Source organism: Dromiciops gliroides, chromosome 1, assembly GCF_019393635.1.
Source record: "Dromiciops gliroides isolate mDroGli1 chromosome 1, mDroGli1.pri, whole genome shotgun sequence".
In the NCBI taxonomy this organism is placed as follows: Eukaryota; Metazoa; Chordata; class Mammalia; order Microbiotheria; family Microbiotheriidae; genus Dromiciops; species Dromiciops gliroides.
The window spans coordinates 666180710-666206035 of NC_057861.1; the positions used below are offsets into that span (position 1 = coordinate 666180710).

A 25326-nucleotide genomic window follows, 5' to 3' on the forward strand; every position below is an offset into this window, starting at 1 on the left:
AAAGGCATAGCCTCAGATCTATAAAGGCACAAATTGTGTGCAATAAACTGTAATGAACATGGCAAACTCAAAATCTTAAAGTATAAGGAGGTAAATTCAACTTCTAGATATCCCAGAAACTTAATGAAATGGGTCATGACTAAAATATGGCTATGGAAGAATACACTTTACCAAAAAAGGAACAGAGAAAATAAGCAGGTTAGAGTAGCATTGTACACAAAGAAGAAATATTTATATAAGGAAATAGAGGATGGGGTCAGGGCTAGATGTGAAAAGGATCTAGGAATTTTTAGCCGATTGCAAACTCAATGCAAGCTAATTGTACAATGCAGGATAACTGAGGCTACATAACGTAAGGTGCAGTGCCAAGAACAAGACAGGAGATAGGCCGTCTACTCGACCACATCTGGAGCATTTTGTTCAGTTCTGGGTGCCATCGTTCATGACAGACATTGACAAACAGGAGCAGATCCAGAGAAAGGTGATGAGGATGGTGAGGGATCTGGAGGCCATGCTATCCGGGCATCAACCCTGGGTACCAGAGAAGTTTAGCATGGAGAAGAAAAAACTTACAGAGAATATGATAGTGCTCTTCAAGGATTTGAAGAGCTGTAATGTAGGAGGATCAGGCTTATCTTAATTATCCTCAGAGGACAGAAGTAGGAGTAGTAGGAAAGGCACATTTCAGTTCAACATAAGGAAAAACTTCCCAACCAGAGGACAAAATGAGTTGCCTCCGATGCTGATGAGCTCTCCCATCACGTGAAGTCTTTGGGTTTTTGGGGGGGGGTTGGTTTGGTTTTTTTTGTTTGGTGAGGCAATTGGGGTTAAGTGACTTGCCCAGGGTCACACAGCTAGTGTCAAAGGTCTGAGGCCAGATTTGAACTCAGGTCCTCCTGAATCCAGGGGCAGTGCTCTATCCACTGCGCCACCTAGCTGCCCCCCCACCATCACCTGAAGTCTTTAAGCATAAGTATTACTGACTGTGACAGCCTGTCAGGAAGTCTGTAGAGAGGATTCCCATTCAGGTGCAAGTTACAATATATGACTTCCCAAATTCCTTCTGACTCTGAAATTCTGAGATTAGGAACCCCACCCCTCCACCCTGCCCAGGGGCTTGTATAGAAAGAGAAGGAAAAAGAATCTGGAGAATTAGGGAGATGGAAGTGAGGAAGGAAATGAGTGTGGTTTTTAAATTTTTTTTTAAATGTATCGAAAAAGCCCTTACAGTTGACAGGGATGGTCACCGACCAATACTCGGATGTCTTCCAATCGTCCAGTTAGCAGCTTAGAACCCTGAAGGGTCAGATAGGTACCCCCAGCCTTGGGACCTCGAATAGGAAAGATAGACTTCACCTCGGGATCCTGAGGAAAACAGAGAGTGATGAATATGAGGGAAGAAAGATGTGGAAGAGAAAGAGGCGCACACAAATAGGGAGAGACAGAAACAGAAATAGACAGGCTTAATAGGAGGAGAGAGAAGAAATCACACACACTCACACACACACGCACACACACACACACACACACACACCCCATAACAGGAGAAGAAAGGAAGAGATACAGAAAAATAAAAAGACATTGAACATAACCGAAGAAATGGCAAAAATAAAGAGATGGACAAAACAAGAGAGAAAAATACATTGACCCAGAAAGAGAAGAGAAAAAGGAGAAACACAAAGACAGAGCAATTAATACAGGGACAAGAGGAAAAAGGAAGAAAAACATGGGGAGACAAGGGGAAGGAAGTATAGGTAATGATCATAATAATAGTTTATATGCTTCTTAATAATTAATAACACATTAATATAATAAATAATAACATAATGGTAATTAATAATACAGTGTGACAGTTTATAATAGCATTTAAATAGTGCTCTGAGGTTTGCAAGGCACAGTACATGTTATCTCATTTGGACCTGTGAGATAGGTGCCATTATTATTCCCCTCTTGCAGGTGAGGAAACTGAGGGTAAGAGAGGTTCAATAGTTAGAGGTTAAAGGACTTGCCCAGGGTTACACAGCTGGTAAGCATCTGAGGCAGGATTTGAACTTGGGTCATTCCTAACTCCAGATCCAGTGCTCTTATCCACTGTAACCACCTCAAAGAGAGACAGGAGAGAGACAGAGACAGAGAAACAGAGAACAGAGACAGGCAAGGGGGTAAGGGAAGAGCAAAGAAGTCAGACACACATAATCAAAGGGAGTCAGAGACAGTGATGAAGACAAGATGGGGAGAAGTTAAGCAAAAGCCCCAAGCAGAGTAAGGGGATTATGAGGGAGGCCCGAGGGGCTCACGAGAAGGGTGCAAGGGAAGTGTAGAAGTTCAGTGTTTGGGGAAGCAGGTAGAAGGTCAGTCTACCTGATAGGCAAATTTGTGTTCAGAGATGCCATGTCCTCCACCAGGAACTTCCACAGTCACATGCCCCACCTTCTCCTCCCCACTGCCACCAGTGACACACACAATGCTGTGGAAGACAAGCAGTCAAATCGGTCGTCCCTCAGGCCATCGCCCACCCCACCATAACCTCCTTTCTTCTAATCCCAATACCCATGTAGCCTTGCTCTCACCCTTGCTGACAGCATCCCAGGACAGCCCCTTCCCTTAACCCACAAGCAAAACATCATGAAAGACCCCTATGAGAACTATTTGTCTCATGTTTCCATGTACGGTTTAAAGATTTTTCATTATAACTATGGGGATGACCACAGCTGACATGCTGATCTGAGCAGACTATGTGTTACAATGGAATGGGATGGTCAAAGACAGCATTCTGAGGCAGACAGTGGGTAAGTGACTCACCCAGGGTCTCAAAGCTAGTAGTTGGCTGAGGCCATATTTGAACTCAAGTCTTCCTAAGTCCAGTGCTGGTGCTCTATCTTTATTAAGTACCTACCATGTCAAGTGGCCAGTGCTGGGCACTGAGGGTTCAAAAATGAAAACCAAACAGAACAGCCCTTAAGATGGCAGAGGAACCTGGGCTCACTTACCAAGGGGCATTGACCTATACTCAAGCCACAGAGAGCTGAGATAAAAGAGGAAAGAAAAGATTCTTCTGAGGTCAGGGTTCTGAGAAATCTCTAGTGAATGGATAAAGGTCAATGTGGGTTGGCCTGAAACCAGGACTTCCGAAAGTATCTTTCTACTTTAGGGTTCAGGGCAGAGGCCGAGGTGAAGATGGAACAAAAGTGTAGCATGGCCTGGGAGGTCAGGACCAACCAGGCAGGTACACTGAGGCAGAGTGGTGGCAGGTCTAACACAGAGGATAGAACCAAGGGCTGGTCATCATCATCCCTGGGGTGAGGAGGGTCCAGTGAGGACCAGGCTGCGGGGCCCCAGAGCAAGAGGGCTTATAACACGCAGAAAGGAACCCAGAATGAGCTCCTGAAGGCACAGCAGCAGACCTTGGGGTCCTCTGCCCTGTGTTTAAGCTAACCAACAGCCACTGGTGCCCTCTCTCTTCCCTGTCCCAATTCCCCCCAAAAGGATACCTGCTTGAGACCTCATACTCCTGGGCGTCCACAGCACAAGGAACTCCAGCCACAGTGACCGTCTCTGCAATGTCTTGGTGCTTCTGGCCCAGGTTGGATCCCCGGATGGTAATGCGGGTGCCCCCATCCACAGGCCCAGTCAGTGGCTCCACCTGTCCAGTTATACCATAGTCACAGCCTAGTCCCACCCACTAGACACCCTGGACTCCACCTTTCCTTCCCCCCACTTTCCTGAGGTACAGATTAACAGTCACCAATCTGCCCTCTGGTCCCCATCTGCCCTCCTCCAAACCCTCCCAAGGCTCTTTCTTCCCTGGGCACCCAGTTACCCACATACCATGTGGATGAGGGGAGCAGGGCACATAGCTGCTTCAGTCTCAGCACAGGCCTCACGGGCTGCACAGTGGGGATGGTCGCCATCGCACCACACGCAACTATAGCGAGGGTCGGCTGTGCGGCAGAGACTGCAGTCTGGGCGTCCCACAGAGCAGTCATACAGCGTCACTAAGAGGGAAGAGAATTCTAGCCAAGAAGTCTAATGTCGCCCATCCTCACCATCGTGCCCACCCCCAGGTCTTCCTCCCCGTCCTCTCAAACTGGAGTATCCCCTGTTCTAGAGGTGTGAGACACACACCTGGCCAGTGCCCCCTTGAACCAGATCAAAACATCATCAGGAAATACTTAACAAAATAAACAAAAATGCAATAAAACATAAGACAGTGCTAATTTGTGGTTTTCTAAATCAACGTGTGGCCCACAGGGATCCTTAGGTATCATTTCTATTTTGTTAGGACATCACTGTTCTACTTCCTTCCTGTGATACCCCCTCCACCCCCTGCCCTCCGAGTATTCACCATGAAGCCCCTCAGCGCTGTCCACTCGAAGCCTTCCTGCCTTCCGCAAGAACACGGGCACATGGAACTCAGGCTGTGGGGCTGCATAGCTAAGCTAAAGGGAGACAAGGGGGGAGAGAAAGAGTTAAGGCAGGAAAGGAAAGATGGCGGCTTGGGGCAGAAGACACCCAAAGGAGGATCAGAGCAACGAGTATTTGCTTCCAAATATTCAAAGAGCAGGAACCATGTTTTCTGATTCCCGAGCTCAAAGGCCTCATGTCTTCCTCAGACTTGGGAGGCTCTCTTAGGTCAAAGAACGTGTCCTCCCTCAGACCGAAGGGCTCTCCAAGGTCAACAAGCTGGGTCTCCTCCAGACATGGAGGCTGTCCATGGCCAAAAGACCCTAAAGAAGGATGGAGCACGGCGCGGGGAGAAAAGACTCTGAGGGCAGTGGCTCTCTCTCTTCAGGTGGAGGCCCCCTTGTTCGTGGAGATTAATGTGCTAGAATAACCAACTGTCTGAGGTTGGGGGACAAACACACCCCACCTTGGGATCCCCAATTCCTCTACCTGGTGCAATTGGCAGATGATGCGACAGAGTGTGCCTGTGACCCCATCACACTCCACTCTGGCATCTGTCACCTCCGTGTGACCCTCCAGCTCCAGCACACATTCATAGTCCCCTAGTCCATCCTGGGGAAGGAAAAGAAAAATTGGAACATGTGATTACTGAAGGTTACTCACCCCATGGCTGCTTAATAAACATCTTCTGAACTACTTGAGTAATTAAGAGAAGTTTGAAGACCTCTCTGATACTGTCTAGGATCTTAAGATAGCATGGGGATATCTCTGGGGTGTCTATAAAGCCTTGAGAGCATCATAAGAATTTTAGGGACAACTCTAGGAATGTAGAAGCTTCTTTAGGATTAGGTAGTCAAGATCCCCAAGGCAATCAAGATAGCTCTGGGACCTTGGTTATGTCTCTGAGGCCTCAGCGATTTTTCTAGAATTGACCTACTGGCCATGTCTACGATCTCAGGGACATCTCTGGAGGCTCAAGAACACCTTTGAGACCTTCCAGATGTCTCTAGGGCCTCGGGAACATCTCTGGGATCTCAGGGATATCTTAAGAACATTTCTGGGGCTCCATCGACGTGGTTAAACCATTTACATACTCAGGAGACAGGCTTAGACCAAAGGGTGAGGGCCCTAAGTGGAGGCTGCCTCTCCAAAACTAGAAGGGGAGGAGCCTGTCTGTAAACAGTAGGTGTAGAGGGTGCCAAACTGTCCTAACCAATGCCCAGCACCTGATGGATCCAGTACATGAGGAAGAAGGATTTCCTAGGGCTCTCCTGGCTTCAGGAATAGAAGGACCACTGAATGGGCTCACAGACTCACCTGGTACAAATGGAAGTTCCTTCCTAGAAGGGTCAGTTCATGCTCTATCTGGACAGGCAGCAAGGGAGAGCCCTCGATCGCCTCCACACAGGGGCACGCAGCAGGACCCTGGTTCACTGCTTCTTCCTGCAGACACCCAGAGACAGAAGGAGGGTGTGGGGCTGCATCCTCTCTCCCTGCCTTCCCACCCACTCCTTTCTCCCCTCCTCCCACAGAAAGCCCAGACACTGTAGGAGGCCATTGCCCTTCCTCCCACACAGAGCCCAGATGACAACAAGGAGGGAAGGTATAGGGCAGCCTCTTCTCCCTTTGCCCCTACCCCAGCCCCTGTCCTGCCTCCCTCTCTTGCTGCCCCAAAGACCTTGCTCTTTCTCCCTCCTGGCTCTCAGCCTCACCAGCTCCCAGAGCCCGGGGGAGTCATACTGGTAGTCGAGGTCAGGGAGGAGGATGTGGGGGGCGTTGGGGCCCTCGAATTCCGATGAGTCTCCGTCACCTGAGAGGAGGGTGGAAGTGGAGAAGGGCGATGCGTCACTCCCCGTCCACTCGTCCGCCTCAGGCAGTTCGTCCTCTTCGAGGTCAGGGGCATGCTCCTCAGAGCCTGGGACCCCTGGGAAAGTGGTGGAGGGGCCAGGGCTGGGAGCAGGATCCCAGCGAGGAGAAGAGGAAAGGGCCAGGGTACCAAGGTCCCAAGATGAAGAGGTCAGAACTGCTGTGTCAGAAGGCTGCCCTCCTAGGGGAGAGGGCGAAGGGGCAGGGGGCAAAAGGTCCTCAAGTTTGGTCACTGCTCCAGGGGCGTCCACTATGGTGACAGTGTCTCCTAGACCCTCCATAGCCCCAGGATCCACAGAGATACTAGGGAGGTGGCTGGGCTCCTCAGTTGGAGCTGTCTCCAGGGCTGGACCCAGAGTGACCTCTGACCCAACCGTGCTGGGTATAAAGGCAAAGGCCTCTGGAGTTGGAGGGGCCGTGGTGGTGGGCATGGGGACCGTGGGGGGAGGCCCAGGCTCTGGGGGAAGTGTCCTGGGTGCCTGTTCTGTTGGGGGAGGCATGGGATCTGTGGAAGGAGAACTGGACTCCACAAGGAGAGTGCCAGGCTCTGTCGGGGGAAGTTGAGGAACAGGAGTTACAGGGGCTTTGGGAGACACAGAAGGGATAAGAGTGTGAACATCCCCTGTGGGAGCCACCGAAGAGAGGAGCGGCCAGGAGGCTGATGATGGCAGCTGGGGATTGGAGGCAGAGAAGGAAGGGGAAAGGGAGACACACTCAGTGGACACAATTGGGAAATAAGAAGGCCAAGAGGAGGAGGTTTATGTGTCAGAGAAAAGATAAGGAGACCAAAGAAAAGAGAAACACACAAAAAAATCTAGTTAATTCTCTAAGGGAGGAAACAATCCCAGGGAACATCTGTGACAGAGGGAGGGGCCCCAGGAAAGTGTCACGTAAGGAAGGGGATCAGAGGGCTTGGTGGACATGTCCAACCTACCCACTTCAGAATCCACACAGACATAAATCAAATCGGCAAACCCACATATAACCCCAATTGAAAAGCACTCAAAAACACAGTAAGGAACAGAATCACAGTTCTAGATATTGTCACACAAGCCTGAACACTCATGAAACTGCACTGACACAGAGACAGTCACACTCACACACACACACACACACACACACACACACTCACACACACACACACACACACTCACACACACACACACACGGGTAGCAACAAACATTCTCATCCATAAGATGACAGGCAAACAGTCACATGGACAAATGGGTAAACCTCATACGTGGTCTCAGATGCAAGTACCCACAGATCATTGGAAGTTTCACCCACAGTTAGAAATACCCAAATGTCTCTCACACTTGGTCACATGGACTTGTGGACAGTCTCAGAATTGATTTCAGCGTCACATACAGAAGGATAACACTCGCTCATGCGTACAAAGCACAGACACAGGGATTCAGGGTGTTCTTCCCCCAACCCTCTTATCCACGACACATGCAGAGCACAAGAGCTGGGGGAACTTTATGATAGAGACTGAGGCCAAGCACCGGCCCTGGATTCATAAGGACCTGAGTTCAAATCCAGCCTCAGACACTTGACACTAGCTGTGTGACCCTGGGCAAGTCACTTAACCCTCACTGCCCCGCCAAAAAAGAAAAAGAAAAAAGAGACTGAGGCCATGGGCATGGGCGTGGAAGGCATGACATGGGGTGGAGAGGATAATTGCTAGCAAAGTGCCTGAAGAGTTATTGAAACACGCTATTCTCCCTAACCCTGGGGAGTCAGTACCAAGGGTCTATTCACTCCCTCACACATCCAACCCTGGAGACCTTCCCTCCCAGAAACATCCACTCTTTGAGAAATCCCCTGCCCCATTCCTGAAAAACACACATGCACACACATACGCACACATGCCTGTACACACACACACACACACACACACACACACACACACACACACACACCCCTCTTCTGTGCTCATCCCTCCTGTATCACACTCACCCTTTGGCTGTGCACGATAGGCCCTCCTTCACAAGCTGTCTTGTGGGTACACAGATGCTGCCAGACACACCAGCTGCACCCCCAGGTGCTCTGCACACAGGCCTGGCATCTAGGACAAGGCAAATTATACTGATAGAGGAGAGGCGCACATAAAGGGTGGATGATAATAGGGTTACTGGGAGGATTAGTAGGAAGCCGGGTCAGGGGTAGATCCTAATGGTGACAGTACCAGACATATTGTCACAAAGCACTCTACATATATTTCATGAAGGATTTTTGGGGGGTGGGGTGGGGCAATGAGGGTTAAGTGACTTTCCCAAGGTCACACAGCTAGTAAGTGTCAAGTGTCTGAGGCCAGATTTGAACTCAGGTCCTCCTGAATCCAGGGCTGGTGCTTTATCCACTGTGCCACCCAGCTGCCCCAACATATATTTCAGATCAGGGAAGGAGGATTGGTATTATGATCCCTGTTTTGCTGACAAGGATCTGAGGAGTCAGAGAGAAGCAATATGTCTCAAGTTATACAGTTATACAGTTAGTCACAGACAGAAGAAGGACCTAAAATTGACTCCTAGCTCAGTAAATTTTCTACTGCACCCAACAGCCTGTCATGATTAGGGACCAAGGTCAAGGAAATCAGTCAACTGGAAACTGAGTATGGGGGGTCAGAGATGGGGAGATCTCTGGTCAGGAGAAGGGATGGGGGAAATAGGTCAAGATCAGGGATAGGAAAAGATGGGTCATGGTCAGGGACACAGGAACAGATCAGGGCCAGGGATGTGTAAGGGATGGTGGGAAATGGAAAGATAGGACAAGGTCAGGGATTGGTGGGTGGGAGGGTTATTCTTTGATCAATCAAGTAAACATTTATTAAGTGCCTATTCTGTGCCAGGCATTGTGCTAAGCACTAGGGATATGGAAAGAGGCAAAGGACACTCCCTGACCTCAAAAGGCTTGCAATATAATGGGGGGTGTGGGAGGGAAAGACCAGAGTAGAGAAATGTCACAGGGTCAGGGCTGGGGTGAGGTGGCAGGGTCAGGAACCCTGGATGTCAGGGCACAGGGACTCACGGTGTAGACAGGTGAAGCATAGCCACAGCAGCACACTCGTAAAAGGAGAACTCGGTGGACGCAATGATGACTTCCCCAAACTTCAGCAATAAAGGCACTAAGACATGGTCTGTAAGGGGTTAGGAGAGAGTTCTGGTCAGAGCCTGGGACTCACACTCCTACAAACTCACATATTGTACTACAATGCAGAACCAAGGACCCAACACAAGGGAGAAAGAAGGGGAGGAAAGAGAGGAAAAACAAGCCATCAACCCACCCATCTTCCAGGGCTACCTCCACCCAACTCACTCTCTCTCTCTCTCTCTCTCTCACACACACACACACACACACACACACACACACACACCCCAAGAGGGGAAATCTCTCCTAGCTTTTTCCTGCCCCAACTTCCCCCCTCCATCACTGACCAGCACCCATTTGCAGGGCAGGGGTCCGACTGGGGTCCGGGGAGGGACACATCACGCCATCATCAGTCCGAACCGCTGGACTCTCATACTCTTCAAAATAACATGAGTATGACTCATCTGGTCCGAGAACAGGCAAATCTGAGATTGATAGGAATATCTGCCAATCAAAGGGCAGGACAAGCACATCAGCCTATGCATACAGGAGACAGAACCATGCCCTGCATACACACAACACACACACACACACACACCCCTATCCAGAGACTCAGAGCTCCACACATATTCTACCTCCTCCAAACCTAGGGGGAGATGCAGAAGGAAGGGGTCACAAAAGCAGCCGGATCCTTCACAAGACCACCAGATGCCCTCCATGGAATTCCCACAACTATTCCACAAAGAGCTCCTCACAAAGCCCTGCCACCGACACTCCCCACACCTCCCCATGGACCATCTGCCTACCTCATCAGTGACCTCTCAGACATCCCTTACAGAGACTTCCAAAAAGAGGTCTCCATCATCTCCCCCAAGAAAATTATGCAACTCCGTGGAGTTCTCTATAAATGCTCCCCACAGACCCTCCTTCATTTACAATGGATTAGCACCACAGACCCCATCCATAGAGCTCCCTACCCCAGAATATGCCCCCAGAGCTCCCCAAGATACCTACCATAAAGGACCCCTCAATATACCCCACATGGAAAATACCACCTCACCCATCCATATACTTCATGAAATTCCCCACACAGAAAATTGGAACACTAATCCATTGTTGGTGGAGCTGTGAACTGATCCAACCATTCTGGAGAGCAATTTGGAATTATGCCCAAAAGGCGATAAAGCTGTGCATACCCTTTGACCCAGCAATACCACTTTTGGGTCTTTTTCCCAAAGAAATCACGGAAAGGGGAAAGGGACCCACATGTACAAAAATATATATAGCTGCTTTTTACGTGGTGGCAAGGAATTGGAAGTTGAGGGGTTGCCCATCAATTGGGGAATGGCTGGACAAGTTGTGGTATATGAATACAATGGAATACTATTGTGCTGTAAGAAGCGATGAGCAGGAGGAGTTCAGAGAAACCTGGAGGGTCTTGCGTGAGCTGATGATGAGTGAGATGAGCAGAACCAGAAGAACATTGTACACAGTATCATCAACATTGAGTGTTGACCTACTGTGATGGACTATATTCTTCTCACCAATGCAATGGCACAGAAGAGTTCCAGGGAACTCGTGATAGAAGAGGATCTCCAAATCCAAGGGAAAAAAAAAAACTGCAGAGTATAGATGCCGAATGAACCATACTATTTCTTTTGTTTTTGATGCTGTTGTTTTTTTCTATTTTGAAGTTTTTCATCAATGCTCTGATTTTTTCTCTTATAACATGACTAATGCAGAAATACGATTAATGTTATTATGTGTATATATATATATATATATATATAACTTATATCATATTACTTGCTGTCTAGGGGAGGGGGGGAGGGAGGGGAGGGAGGGGAGGGAGGGAGAAAAATCTGAAATTGTAAAGCTTGTATGGACAAAAGTTGAGAACTATCTTTACATGTAATGGAAAAAAATAAAATACTTTATTAATTTAAAAAAAAATAAATTCCCCACACAATTATCCCCTGCAGATACTTCTACTATATGCCTCTCCCCCACCAAAAACAACAACAAAAACAACAACAACAACAAAAAAAAAGGAAAACTATCCCAGAAATCCTCACGGAGCCCCCTTCCACAGAGCTCTTCAAAGAGACCCAGGCTACAGAGCCCCTCCCCATATATATGCTTTGGCCCCACTCTTCACAGAGCCCCTCCCCTGTATACAGCTTCTGGACCCCTCAGAGACCACCCCACCCTTGTCTTTTGGGGGCTTACATTTCTCTTCTCCTCCCTGCTAACATTAGCAGGACTCACAGCCTGGATTTGCAAACACTTGGGCTCAGGACTGAAGCTCCACAGCCAGGGCTCTGGGCCCTGGCCCCGGGAGCATTCAGCACGACGAGTGCACCTGGACCAGACAGAGGAAGCATTTGAGCATCACAGAGCATCCACCAGCCAACAGGAGTCACAGAGAGGAAAGGAATCCCTCCCTAAGTGCCTTTAGCAATGGATAAAGATCACAAAAGATCTCTAGAAGGTTCCAGAGGTCAAGAGGGGTGGAAGGACCTCCTCCTGCTGACCCCAGCCAAGGACTTGGCTGTCCAAAGTACATTTCTACCTTGGGCTCCTGGAGATGGGGCCATGATTGTCAGAGGATATCCCCCAAACCCACATATTGGGGGTCTCTAGCATCAACAAAGTAATCTTCAGGGGACATAGGAAGGCATCTGAGCATTATCAAAGGGATCCCTGGGGTTCACAGAGAAACTTCTAAGGGTCAGGGACCTTGAGTGTCTGAGAGGCACCTCTTCCCCACCCACCCATACACAGGGTCAAGGGACTGACCGTCCAAGAAGAACACACCACCCACAGTAGGGGTCCTTGGGGGCCAGACATGACGTACAGTCCAAATGCTGAGAGCAGGAGGCCACTGGGACCCTCACTACCTGGGAAAACAAGGTGGTCACCTCAACAAGGAAACCCACAAAGAAGCCCAGACAATTCACTTCTAAGGTCCCAAGGCAATTCACTTCTAAGGTCCCAAATTCCTCTCCACCCCACCCCAACCCCTATTTCTTTTTTTCCATTTTTTTTTAACATTTTTACTTAAAGTTTTGAGTTCCAAATTCTATCCATCCCATATTTCAAACATTATCCTAATTCACCATCTTCTGGGGCATCATGATTCCCATTTCAATGGCACTCTATGGTTTAAAAAAAAAAGCTGCCCACCAGAAGCCTGCTCTGTAGACAGCAAGGCTGTGCCAGGCCTAGGCCTCCTCCCCCACACACATCATGAGTCACTCGAATCATGAACTAAGTGATAACGAAAACCACTACAGCATTTTAAGGTTTGCAAAGTACTTCCTTTACCACACACCCTGTGACAGTGGTTGAATGAGGAATATTATTCCCATTTTGCAGCTGAAGGACTTGGAGGCCTGAGTGGCCAAGTGATTTGCCTAGAGTGACCCAGAGTTTGGATTCCAGCCAAAGGCTCCTAACACCAACTGAGTCGCTCTTTCCAACACGCCTTAGCAACTCCCTGCATAAAGAGGGTCTGGTTCTTCCCCTCCCCCGGCCCCGCCCCAGCCCCATCACTCACTGTGCTCTGGGTCATGACATACAGATGTTCCAGGGCCCAGTCAAAGAGCAGGTCACTGCTCACCACCGAGTCGCTCTGGATGAGCTGAGTCGAATAAGGACGGTGGTCACCTTCTGGGCCCAAGTAAACCTAGATAATCAGGGATAGTGGATGAGGTAAGGACAGCGAAGAGGAAAGGACTGAGGGATGTCCCCAAACCCAGAGACTGGAGATCATAATGCCCAGCCTTGGGGTCAGGGCTCAGGGATCTTAGACTACCAAGAATGAAGCCCAGAGATCAAAGACCATAGGTCTCGGTCTTCAGATCAGAGGTTATATGGCCCATCCCTGGGATCAGAGCTCTGATACTGGGACCGAGCCCATGTACTTCTCAACCAGCTCTGATCCCAGGGATGGGTTCCCCAGAAAATTACTAAAGGCAAGAAAAGAAAAAAAAGAGGGAGGGAGAGGGAAAAGGAAACCCAAGATTTTCTTCTTTCCCACAACAATCTATCCCTCTTAACCTGCAGTCCTGACCCACCCTTACTCTCCCATGGGTGTCCCCAGTCCCTGGCCTCACCTTGTGCAGCTGCCCTTGGCTATCTCCCAGGAAGGCAATGGTATGTCCATCTTCCACACTGACTGCCACAGCTGTTAACTGGACATCTTCCCATTCCACCAGGGGTGTGGCCTCTAAGGGAACTCGGCTAGCCATTGGGCTGGGTGTGTGGTCTGACCCACAGGGGTAGGCATCCAGTGTATCCTTAGCAGGAGGAAGAAATTCAGAGTAGGGTCACAAATCCTACCACCCTCTAACCCAGGACTCCCAGGTACTTCCTTCCACAGGCCCAAGACAGCCCTAAACATCCCTGGGAATAGGTATAGTTCTTGAGGGTACTAAGTATCTATAGGATAACATAAGTATATTGTCTTAATTTTATTTTATTTTTTGCGGGCCAATAGGGGTTAAGCAATTTGCCCAAGGTTGCACAGCTAGTGTCAAGTGTTTGAGACCAGATTTAAACTCAGGTCCTCCTGAATCCAAGGCCAGTGCTTTATCCACTGTGCCACCTAGCTGCCCCCCATAAGCATATTTTCTGAACCAAAAAGTAAGGTACATGGTAAAACCAAAACATATTTACATATCCCTTTTGCAAAGATTCATGAAAAGGTGTATTTTCTCTTCTTAAAGTTGGGACTTTCCTGGAAAATCTAGACTATATGGTCACTGGAACTAAAGCTTGCCACCTCCCTGCCCCCCCCCAAAAAAAAATCCTCACCTTTCCCACCCTCAGTAGAGTTCCCAAGTGGGAGGGAGAAGGGAGGAAAGATGTCAGGACTTGAGAAGAAAACAAGAATCTCAGGGTTGCCTACCACTATCCCCACCCTACCCCACCCCAGCCTACCACAACATTATGCAGCTGGTCCCAAGCTACCATATTTGAGTTGGCCTTACTTTGGTCCCTCCCAGGGCTCTCACAATCACCTCTGTGCTGACAACTTCCAAATCTACATCTCCAGTACCCCCCCAAAAAAAAAACTATCACTGAAGTTTTAGCCCCTTATTTCTAACTACTCACAGGCCACCACCACCTCAAACTCAAGCATGTCCAAAACTGAACTCTACCTTCCTCACCAAACCAAATCTCCCTAACTCACTTGTTTAACCACCATTCCCTCAATCTTGAAGACCTAAAGGCAATTTTGACTATTCTCTTCTTTAACCCTTTGTACACTCAATTCTTCCTCCAAATGTCTGTCAGAAATCTCTTCCTCTCCATTTTCAAGGCTACCACCCCAGTAAGAATGTGACCTAATGATACCTACAATTCCAGAGGACTCATGATGAGACATGCCACCCACCTCCTGATAGAGAGGTACTGGACTCAGAGTGCAGATTGAGACATTTTTAAAAACAAGGCCAAGGAGAGAATTTGTTTTGCTTGACTGTGCATGTTATTTTTCTTGCTTTTTCTCCTATTCCAAAACCTATGATGGTCCCCCAGTGCCTACAGGACCAAATTCAGACTCTTCAGTCCAACATGCTGGGTCTTCCATACTGTGGTCCCACCTGACCTACCAACCTCTAACTTCTCTCTCCAATACAGACCCTCTTCAACCAGTCCAGTTGTTTTCCTAACTCCAACCACCCCCTATTAGATACACCAGGCTTGTTTCTGCATGTACATTTTTGTCCATGTTATTCCCACCCCTCACTCCTGAAATCTGGAATATTGTCCCCGCTCATTTTCTATCTCTACAACCCATTCTTCAAGGTCCTAGTTCAAGCTCCACCTCTACCCTGACATTTTCTCTGACTGTTCCAGCTCATATGAACAACATCCTTCTCTGAATTACTTCAGCACACATTATGTGTGCCATATAACTCAGCATTTAATTTCCAGCTAGGCAGTTTCTTCTGAGCAGAGACCATTTCTTTTGTATCTTCAGAACTTCTAGCACAGCACTGGGCACACAGGAAGCAACCAACATATACATTCTGATAACTCTATTAAAACTCTTCCTCAATTCCCAACAATTTAGGAAGGAATGGAAACCTGGGATGAGTCTTAGAGACAAAAATGGCATGGGGAAGTAGGATCACCCATAAGAGGGAGAAAGGGGTTACTTACAACAGGAAGCTGGGCACAATTGGAGTTGACATCATATTCAATATAGGCAATCTCAGTTCCATCCTCTGCTCGGCCATCCCTAGTGTAGCAAGCATCTCGCGTTCGGTTGGCCAACTGGTCAACCTCATCTAATGAGAAAGCACAGAGTGCAGAGGCCCCAGAAACTCCAGCAGCAGGGGCACGGCCAACAGTGGAAGGGCTGACTGAAGAAAAAGCAGCATACAGCACCTCTCCGCCTTCTCCATGGGACCCCATCCCAGGAATACCAACAGCCGCTGCCTGCACCAGTCCATAGGGTGGCCCTCCACAAGACAGCGGAAGCTCCACATAGGAATAATAATGCTGATCGCTCAGGCAGACACGGGACAAGTAGGGGCGGAAGGCTCGGGACTGGGCCTGCAGGTCCCGCCGCAAGAACAGGAAGTAGACGCTGGTTCGATGGGCAAAGGCAGTCACAAAGTGGTGGCTGTACTCGGACAGCCGGCCCACAGCCAACTTGGCTGTCTCCTCATAGGAGAATGCAGCCTGTGGGTCAGGGGGACGTAGCGCACGGGTTGTGATGGGAGGGATGCCGCCTCCCACACCCCGGCTGGTATACCCCCGGCCTACAAACAAGAGAGGCTCCCCAGCTGGACCCTGTCCCACCAGCCCCACTGTGCTGATGGCTGGATCATTGGCCGCCACATACTGAGTATCCCCCGGGCGGTCGGGACGAAGCAAGAGTTGCCCAATATGGTCCAGGCGTCGTTGTTCACATACTCCCTGGTGTGCACTCCCACACACCACTAAGGCTCCTTCATCCCCGCCAGGCCCACCGGGGCTCACCAACAGCAGCTGGTTGGGGTTGTCTGTGGGTTGGGCCTGCGGGCACTCAAGAGGCAACACAGGGGGCAGACAGTCCCTGCTGTCCAGCACAGGCCCCGTAGACACAGTTGCCTCAAGTGTTAGTTCTGAACTCAGTTGAAACAAGAAGTTGGTAGCCCCCAAATAGAGGGTCCCTGAGACTGGATCCCTGACCAGATGCTGGAGGCGAGTGCTATTGGGAGAGAAGGAGGCAAGAGTGGACTGTTGCATTGCAGAGGCGGGAGCACACACAGCCCAGAGCAGCTGGAGAAGGGCTGAGCCAAGAATAAGCATGGTCACCTGAGGGGGAAAAATATGAAAGGTGGACAGAGAGGAAGAGGGGGAGATGAAGAAGAAGATGAGAGGGAGAGAGAGGAAGAAGGGAGGAAGTGGGGGAGATAGAGAGGAGGGGGGGGAGTGGGAGAGAGAGAGAGAGAGAAATCAAATTAGTTTGGATACGGAGGCAAAGGCCTAGGGAAAAGGGCCCTGATTCCATCCTTTCCCATGTCTTTCTTATTGATCACACCCACTTTTTCATTTTCTTTTTTGGTTTGTTTGTTTTTTTGCGGGGCAATGGGGGTTAAGCGACTTGCCCAGGGTCACACAGCTAGTGTCAAGTGTCTGAGGCCAGATTTGAACTCAGGTACTCCTGAATCCAGGGCCGGTACTTTATCCACTGTGCTATCTAGCCGCCCCCCACTTTTTCATTTTCAATCTCCCCCTAATCTTATTTCATTCTCTTCTGCCATCCTGAATCTCTCTCCTTTTATTATCAGACTCCTACAAAAGGATATCTACAAGCACTGCCCCCTCAGTTTTCTCACCACCCCTTCCCTTCTCAGTGCCTTAGCATCTGGCTTCCAACCCTACTACTCTACTGAACGTCTCAGAGAGATCTACTAACTGCTCAATCCATTGGCCTTTTCTCATTCCGCATCCTCTTTCACTTCTCTGCAGCTTTTCCAAGATAGCGTCTTTCTCTCCTGGTTCTCTTCCTATCTAACCACTTTTTCTTAGTTTCCTTTATTAGACCATCAACCATCTCCTTTTCCCTAAGGATGTGTCTCTCAAAGCTCAGTCCTGGACCCTTTTCTTTACAGTCCCTCCCTTGGTGACCTCATCCACTCCCATGGATTCAATTATCATCTCTATGCAGATGTAATTATCCTCTCTAGAAGTCCATCTGTTGCTTAGAGACCTGCTCTAGCTTTTCAGCCAGAATCCTTCATCAGTGAAGTCAAATCTATAAATCCAGCCTTCATTTCTCTCCTGAACTCCAGTCCTGCACACACCTGCTGGACACTTCTACTTGAATGTCTGATTGTCATCTCAAGCTGAACACGAATGAATGAATAAAAAGTATTTTTAAGCCCTTACTATGGGCTAAGCAATGTGCTAAGCCCTGGGGATACAAATAAAAAGCAAAAACAGTCCCTGACCTCAAGGAGATTACACTCTGATAGGGGAAACTGCAAACGTACAAGAGTAGTAGCCAAAGAGGGCTTACTACTTGTCTGGAGAGAGGAATGATCAGTGTGGCCATAGGGAAGTACATTGACATACTCATCTAAAAGACGATGGCAGAGTTGATCAGGGTTCGTGGTGCCATGAACAGTCTAAAATGAGAGTCATCATCTTTCCCATCCCATCCTCACCCAAACCAACTCCTCCAAATGTCCCTATTTTTGGGGGGGGGTGAAGCAATGGGGGTTAAGTGACTTGCCCAGGGTCACACAGCTAGTAAGTGTCAAGTGTCTGAGGCTGCATTTGAACTCAGGTCCTCCTGAATCCAGGGCTAGTGCTTTATCCACTTCGCCACCTAGCTGTCCCCTAAATGTCCCTATTTCTGTTCAGAGTACCACCATCCTCCCAGTCACCCAGATTCATGACCTCAAACTCTTCCTTGACTCTCTCCTCACCTTTACCCCCAGATATAATTTTTACCACAACTCCCATATCTATTTATTTCCCTTTTTCTCTATTCACCTAGGCACCACCCTAATTCAGATTCTCATCACTTCATGCCCAGGCTACTATCTCCAAACTACCCCCTCTCTAATCCATCCTTGACAAAAATCTTCTGACATCACCCAGTGGACCACTTCACTCCCCAACTCAAAAATCCTTCAGTAGTGGCCTATTTATTGCCTTCTAAGAAAAAAAAAATACAGATTCCTCTGCCTGGCCGCTAAATCTCGTCATTTCTATCTTCATGGCATCTCTTCCATAATCCCCTTCACACCATTCATAAAGCCATGACCCTGATTCAGGCCTTTTATCACCTCTCATCAGGATTACTGTGATAGCTCTAACTGCTATCCCTGCCTTAAGTCTCTCCCTCCTCCAACCCATCCTCCACTCAATGGCCAAAGTGACTGACCGATGTCACCACCACTCTTACACAAGAAGCCCCAGTGGCTGTCACCTCCAGGAATGAACATTAACTCCTCTATTTGGCATTTGAAGGTCTTCGTAAGGAGGTCCCAGCCTGCCTTACCAGACTTCTTACACCGTATTTCCCCTCCATGAATTTGAGGATCCGTCTATCTCAGCCTACTAGCAATTCTTCCAACAGAATACTTCATCTCTCGGACCCACAGCCCTTGCGCTGACCATGCCCCAGGCCCGTATCTCTGTGCCTTGATTTCCTAAGCTTCCCTGGCTTCCTTCGCGTCTCAGCTCAAATTCCCATTTCTGGAGTGGGGGCTTTCCTGGTTCCCCCAGTTGTTATTGTCTTCTTTCAGATGACCTCCATATAGTACACCTTATATGTACCTGGATAACTACAAGTTGTTTCCACCATTGGAAAGGAGGCTCCCTGAGAGAGGGGACTGGGCTCATTTGGCCTTTCTTTGTATCTCCAGTGCCTAGCGCTTAGTAACTGGTTCATAAACACTTGCTGTCTAACTGGCTGGCTTAAGGCTAGAATCTAGCTTTCCGTCCTTATATTCCCCATCGTGCTCTCTACATATCAGTGGGACCAGACTTTAGGCAGCTGCCCATCTGAACATTCCACTTTGCTGCTTGTGCACTCAGGGAAGCTGCTCCCCAGGCCTGGAATGCACCCCTCCCTCACTTCTACCCTTCAGCATCCATATGTGCCTTCAAGGCTTAGATTAGGTGCCCCCTCTTCTGTGAAGTCTTCCCAAGGGCTTGTGTTCTTGACATCTTCAAACTGCTTTGCTATGTACAGGTTGCTCCCCCAAAACACACACAAACAAGCCTTAAATCGAGGGGAGCCACTGTCTACTTTCTGTCTTGGAATATTCAAGGTCTGCCCAGCACAGTACCACAGCGTTATGCATCTTGATGAAATTTAGTTCCTTCGGTCATGTTCAACTCTCTGTGACCCCATTTGCGGTTTTCTTGGTAAAGATACTGGAGTAATTTGTCATTTCCTTCTCCAGTTCATTTTATGCATGAAGAAACTGAGACAGAGTTAAATGACTAGCCCAGGGTCACACAGCTAGTATCTGAGGCCAGATTTTAACTCAGGAGATGAGTCTTCCTGACTTCAGGCCTAGCACTCTTGTCTATTACACCACCTAGCTGTCCCATATGCATCTTGTAGACCCTTTAAAAAAATATTTGTTGGGAACAGCTAGGTGGCGCAGTGGATAAAGCACAGGTCCTGAATTCAGGAGTACCTGAATTCACATCCGGCCTCAGACACTTGACACTTACTAGCTGTGTGACCCTGGGAAAGTCACTTAACCCCTCATTGCCTTGCCAAAAAAACCCCAAAAAACTGTTGAACTGAATTGAATAAGCAAATAAGCATAGGGGTAGGGGAGGAGGGGGTATACTAACTAGAGAGGAAGGAGATGAATAATCAGGACCTTGTGATCAGAGCCGTCTGGGCTTAGAATTAGCCAAGTGACAAGTCATGGCCAAAGTCCTAGGTTCTACTCTGATATATCCAAGGAGATGGAGAACGAAAGGAATAGAGGCCTAGAGTGGGAGGTGGGAGGGAAGTTCAGGTTAGGTGTCAAATCATGGTCAGAAGCCTGAGATTCCCCAGAGCCCAAGAATGTGGAGAATTCAAGGACACCTAGGGAGGAAAGGAAGGCTGAAGAGTTGGAGATAAGAAGAGGGGAGGAGGGAAGAAGGAGGAAATGTTTTAGTCTGAGAAAAGGTTAGAGGTCATTGAAAGATTATCTTCTTCTTAACAAGGGACTTGGAGAAGATGAATATTTGAACTCAGGTCAAAACAAGAAGAAAATGACAGGAAGGTGATAGACTAATACTCAGAATGAAACGTGAACTTTTGGACATAGCCAATGTGGGAATTTGTTTTGCTTGATTAGGCTTATTTGTTGCAAGAGGGTTTTTTGTTTGTCTTGGTTTGTTTTGTTTTGTTTCGCTTCGTTTTGTTTTCTGGGAGAGGGAGGTGAAAGGAGTTAATACTAGTATTGGGATACAAGAATTCCTGAAATACTAGGAATTTATATTAGACATAAGGAAGAGGTAGTGAGAGATGGAGGTCCAGGTGTTACTAAAAACCAAGTAACCAAACCAAGCCCTTTTCTAGACACTTAGAAAACCAAAGGTCCTCCCCCCTAGTCGATATGGTCATCCTGCCTGGACACAGAGGACTGGGTGAGATGACCCTACAACCAGAACCCTCAGATCCTCACTCCCAAGTACTGATTTATCCCTGCCCTTCCTAGCCCTAGCCTACAGGAGGCAGAGTAAGCCCCAACATGGACACCAGAGGAACATTTCACCCTTCTTCCCCCAAAGGAGCAGGAAAGTAAATAACAATACCACCAGAACCCGCATCAGGGCACCAGGAGGTGTGGAATAGGATAAGAGGCACCCAGAGGCACAGAGAAGAGGGGAGGGAGAGGCATCCCACCCCCATCCTTCCCACAACTTGACATGCTTCCTGGACAGAGGGACAAGGATGTGAGGACATGTTGTATCCGGCCCAGCTGTGACAGAGGCTGAACAGGAGGGGGTGGGGGGAGTGAGGGGGACAGGCGGGGCTTAGTCTGGATAACCATGACTAGTGACCCGGTGTGGGAAAGTAGCTAATCGCAGGTCTTGGGGACTATCAGATGGATCAGTGGGCAGAGGTTTGATGAAAGAGAACAGTGTGGGCTTACGAGTGGTAGCAATAGACCCTTGTCGGATGGAGGGGGCAGCAGGAGCAAGGGATACCTGGAAAAGGAATGCACTTGCCAAGCTCAGGAAGGCAGGTCAGTGATTTTAGTGACAGATGATGGGACATTTGGGGACCTAGAGCTCACTAGTGCCAAGAACTTTGGTGAAGTACATAAAGTCCCCATAAATACTGCCTCTCACTTTTCCCAGGAGACATGATCTCCCCAGTACTCTGAAGAAAACCACCATCCTGGCTCCCCCTCAGGCAATACCGGCTCCCAACTCCCCCAGGGAACAACAGCTCCCTGATCCCAGCTCTCTCAGGAAACATCAGCTCCCAGCTCCCCCAGAACACCAGCTCCGGGTTCCCAGAAACCCAAGGGACCACCAGCACTCAACTCCTGCCACAGAACAGCAGCTTCCAGTAAGAATACTCCTCTCCCTCTTCCCCCAGGGACCATTACCCTCAGCCCCCTCCCCAGGGCCAATTTCCCCAAGGATCACTACCTTCATGACCTCTGGATCTCACAGCAGGCAAATATAGTTCTGGGAAACTCTGCCTCTGGCCTCCACTAACTCAGATCCTCTAGATAAAGTCAAGTGGAGCCACAGGCTGAACTCACCTGGTACAGCAGGCAAAGGAAGCAAACAGCAGCATGGCCAGTATGAATCGGCTCACCTGGGCTGGAGAAAGAGCACATAATGAGTCGGAAAAGCTGAGGGCATAACACCACTCCCTGCCAGTGTCAGCAGGGATGGAGAAGACACTTGAAGGTTATCCCAACACCGCACATGGGAGGGAGGGAGCAGGGCCACCCCACCCCTCGTAAGGTCATTATGGTTCACAGGAGGCTGTGGCCAGTCTTTCCCCTCACTGTCCCCGCAGAGGGCTGAGAGGCACTGAAGTTAGCTTGGAGGACTGCCACTATACACATTCCAATGGGGGGGGGGGAGAGGGGAGGAGAGCAGGGTACTTGCATTCCACAGTAGGCTACTGCTCCCCTCCCAGGACTCCAGGACTGCCTCCCCTCTCCCCACACCTACCAGGCAAGAGAACCATGAAATTACAGAGTCCTCGATCTCCCTGTCCCCTCCCCCCTGTCCCCAGAGGAATCTCTACACATCCCTGGGGACAGATATTTTGGACATCTCGGGGGAGAAAGGCCAAAACAAATTAATCAAAAATAGAGGAGGCAGGTTTCAACCCGGTGTGGGTCCTGGGATGAAGAGATACCCTAGTCCAGAAGCTCTTAACTTTTTCTGTGTCCTGGATCCCTGACTAGAGTGAAGCTCTTCTCAGAGTAATGTTTTTATAAAAGTCAGAGGTTAATGAAAATAAAGGTGTGATTCCCCCCCACACACACACATCGAAGTTCACAGATTATGGGGCCATGGTTAGGTATCCCAGTCCTAGCAAGTCTAAGTCTGTGCTCTAGACTGTGGGGTGGGGAGAGGGCTGGAGGGGAAACTAAGACCAACCGAGAAGACAGAACCAGGAAATGGTTCTACAGCCCTGGCAGACTGTAAGGGAAAAAGCAGGGAATTAGAACAGGTGATCAGAACGAAGGAGTCTGGGAACAGGAACACCAGGAGGCCAGCTAAGGGCTAGGTATGCTAGCTCCCTGTTAGCAGGGGACAAGGTAAGCCCTTCAGCCCTCGAGTCCCATGTGAGCTATTACATGACATCACAGCCATGACTACAGGATCCTGACAAAAAGGGCAATGACCTTCCAGCTTCTAGCTAGCCTCCCCTCTCTACAGTTTCTGCCTCCTACAATCCAGCCTGCATATCTATGGCAATTTCATCAATATTTCTAAAGCATTGCTTTCATTATGTCATATCTTGGACTCCAATGCCTTTAGCTGCTACTTGCTACCCACCATATCAAATCTAACTTCTCCATGATTTTCACAGCCTCAACAGACTATTTCACCACCCTTTTAGGCACATTTCTCCTCTCCAACTATACTGGTCTTCTACCGCCCAATACAGTACACTCAAATACAGCTTGTCTCTTCTCAGAATGTTTACTGTTTTAAAAGACTGAACCATTATAAGACTTTTATTAATTCAACAAACATTTATTCAATGACTATTATGTGCAGAGACCTTTGTTAGACCTTAGCTGAAATATAAAGCTTAGATGCAATCCCTGCACTCCTGAATCTTATGTTTTAATAAGAGGTTAAGAGTGACTTCTCTATTAATAAAGGACCCCAAGGGACTGGCTGAACAAACTATGGCATATGATTGTGATGAAATACTATTGTGGGGGCGGCTAGGTGGCGCAGTGGATAAAGCACCAGCCTTGGATTCAGGAGTACCTGAGTTCAAATCCGGCCTCAGACACATAACACTTACTAGCTGTGTGACCCTGGGCAAGTCACTTAACCCCCATTGCCCAGCAAAAAAAAAGAAAGAAAGAAAAAAAAAAGAAATACTATTGTGCTATAAGAAATGACAAGCAGGATGGTTTCAGACAACCTGAAAAATGTATATGAACTGATGCGAAATGAATTGAACAGAACCAGAACACTAAACACAATAACAGCAATACTGTACAATGATCAACTGTGAATAATTTAGCTGTACTTAGCAATGATTCAAGACAATTCCAAAGGATTTATAATGAAAAATGCTATTTGCCTCCAGAAAAAGAACTGATAAACTCTGAATATAGATCAAAGCATGGATTTTTGTTGTTGTTTTTTACTTTATTTTTCTTGGGTTTTTTTTTTTTGGTCTGTATTTTCTTTCACAACGTGGCTAAATATGTTTTACATAACTGCACATGTATAATCAATATCACATTACTTGCCTTTTCAAAGAGGTAGAAAGGGAGGGGAAGATGGGAAGGAATTTGAAACTCAAAAAAAAAATTTAATGAATGTTAAAAAAAAGTTTACTTGTAATTGGAAAAAATGTGAAGATTTTAAAAAATAAAGGACTCCAAGCAAAGTCTGGGTAACAATCTGTCAAGGAAACTGAATAGGGGATTCCTTATCAGGGAGGATTTAGATTAGATTATTTCTGTTTTCTCTTCCAACTTTGAGAATCTATGATCCTGTGATACACAATGTTTTATGATAAGCACACTAGAAAGGTTCTAAATATAGCTAACATTAAAAAGGGACATGAACAAATGATTCTCAAAAGAATTGCATATTATTAACAACCATTTGAAACACTGCTACAAATCACTAATAAGAGAAATGCAAATCAAAATAACTCTGAGGTTTCACCTCACAACCAACACATCAGCAAAGATGACAAAAGATAGGAGTACTCAGTATTGAAGGGCTGTGGAAAGATGGGCACACGGACTTGAGGAAGTTGTGAATCCAACCATTCTAGAAATTTGGAATTATGCTTTTAAAAAGTGACTAAAATGTCCATCCCTTTTGACCTGGAGATCCTACCCAAAGGCATATGCCCCAGGAGGTCAAAGATAGAAAGAAAAATCCAATATATGCCAAATAATTATAGCAATACTTGTTGCATTAGCAAAGAACTGGAAACAAAGGAGATGCTTATCAATGAACTGTGGTACAGGAATGTAAGGAAATATTACTGTGCTAATGAAAACCATAAATAGGAACACAGAGGAACATGGGAAGATATATAAACTGAAAAGCGAAATAAGCAGAACCAGAAAAACAATCCGACTACAATAATGTACACATAAGCAACAACAACAAAACTGCATACTGTGTAATTATTATAAAGACCAAGGCTGATCCAAAAAAAAAGAGATTAAGGCTGGCCCCTAAGAGGAGATAGAAGTATGCACCTTGCTCCATTCTTTGCATGAGTAGGGGCCTATGGGGATAGAACACAGCATACA

The 25326-nt window shown here is 47.9% G+C and overlaps 1 protein-coding gene across 3 annotated transcripts in view; it reads right to left on the reverse strand.

The window, feature by feature from the left end:
• PLXNB1 (plexin B1) overlaps positions 1 to 25326 on the reverse strand; it is a 74100-nt gene that overhangs the window by 33085 nt on the left and 15689 nt on the right. For all 3 annotated transcript variants that reach the window (XM_043972619.1, XM_043972601.1, XM_043972610.1), the window contains exons 2-18: positions 22105 to 22165; positions 15533 to 16675; positions 13480 to 13662; positions 12921 to 13049; positions 12161 to 12261; positions 11591 to 11723; positions 9709 to 9865; positions 9302 to 9410; positions 8231 to 8339; positions 6117 to 6941; positions 5722 to 5847; positions 4894 to 5016; positions 4346 to 4439; positions 3829 to 3995; positions 3492 to 3643; positions 2362 to 2467; positions 1229 to 1365 (exon numbers count right to left, since the gene is read on the reverse strand). In XM_043972619.1, the coding sequence (XP_043828554.1) occupies positions 1229 to 1365; positions 2362 to 2467; positions 3492 to 3643; positions 3829 to 3995; positions 4346 to 4439; positions 4894 to 5016; positions 5722 to 5847; positions 6117 to 6941; positions 8231 to 8339; positions 9302 to 9410; positions 9709 to 9865; positions 11591 to 11723; positions 12161 to 12261; positions 12921 to 13049; positions 13480 to 13662; positions 15533 to 16669 (3788 nt within the window). In that variant the 5' untranslated portion in view covers positions 16670 to 16675; positions 22105 to 22165. The remainder of the gene's footprint in view (positions 1 to 1228; positions 1366 to 2361; positions 2468 to 3491; positions 3644 to 3828; positions 3996 to 4345; positions 4440 to 4893; positions 5017 to 5721; positions 5848 to 6116; positions 6942 to 8230; positions 8340 to 9301; positions 9411 to 9708; positions 9866 to 11590; positions 11724 to 12160; positions 12262 to 12920; positions 13050 to 13479; positions 13663 to 15532; positions 16676 to 22104; positions 22166 to 25326) is intronic.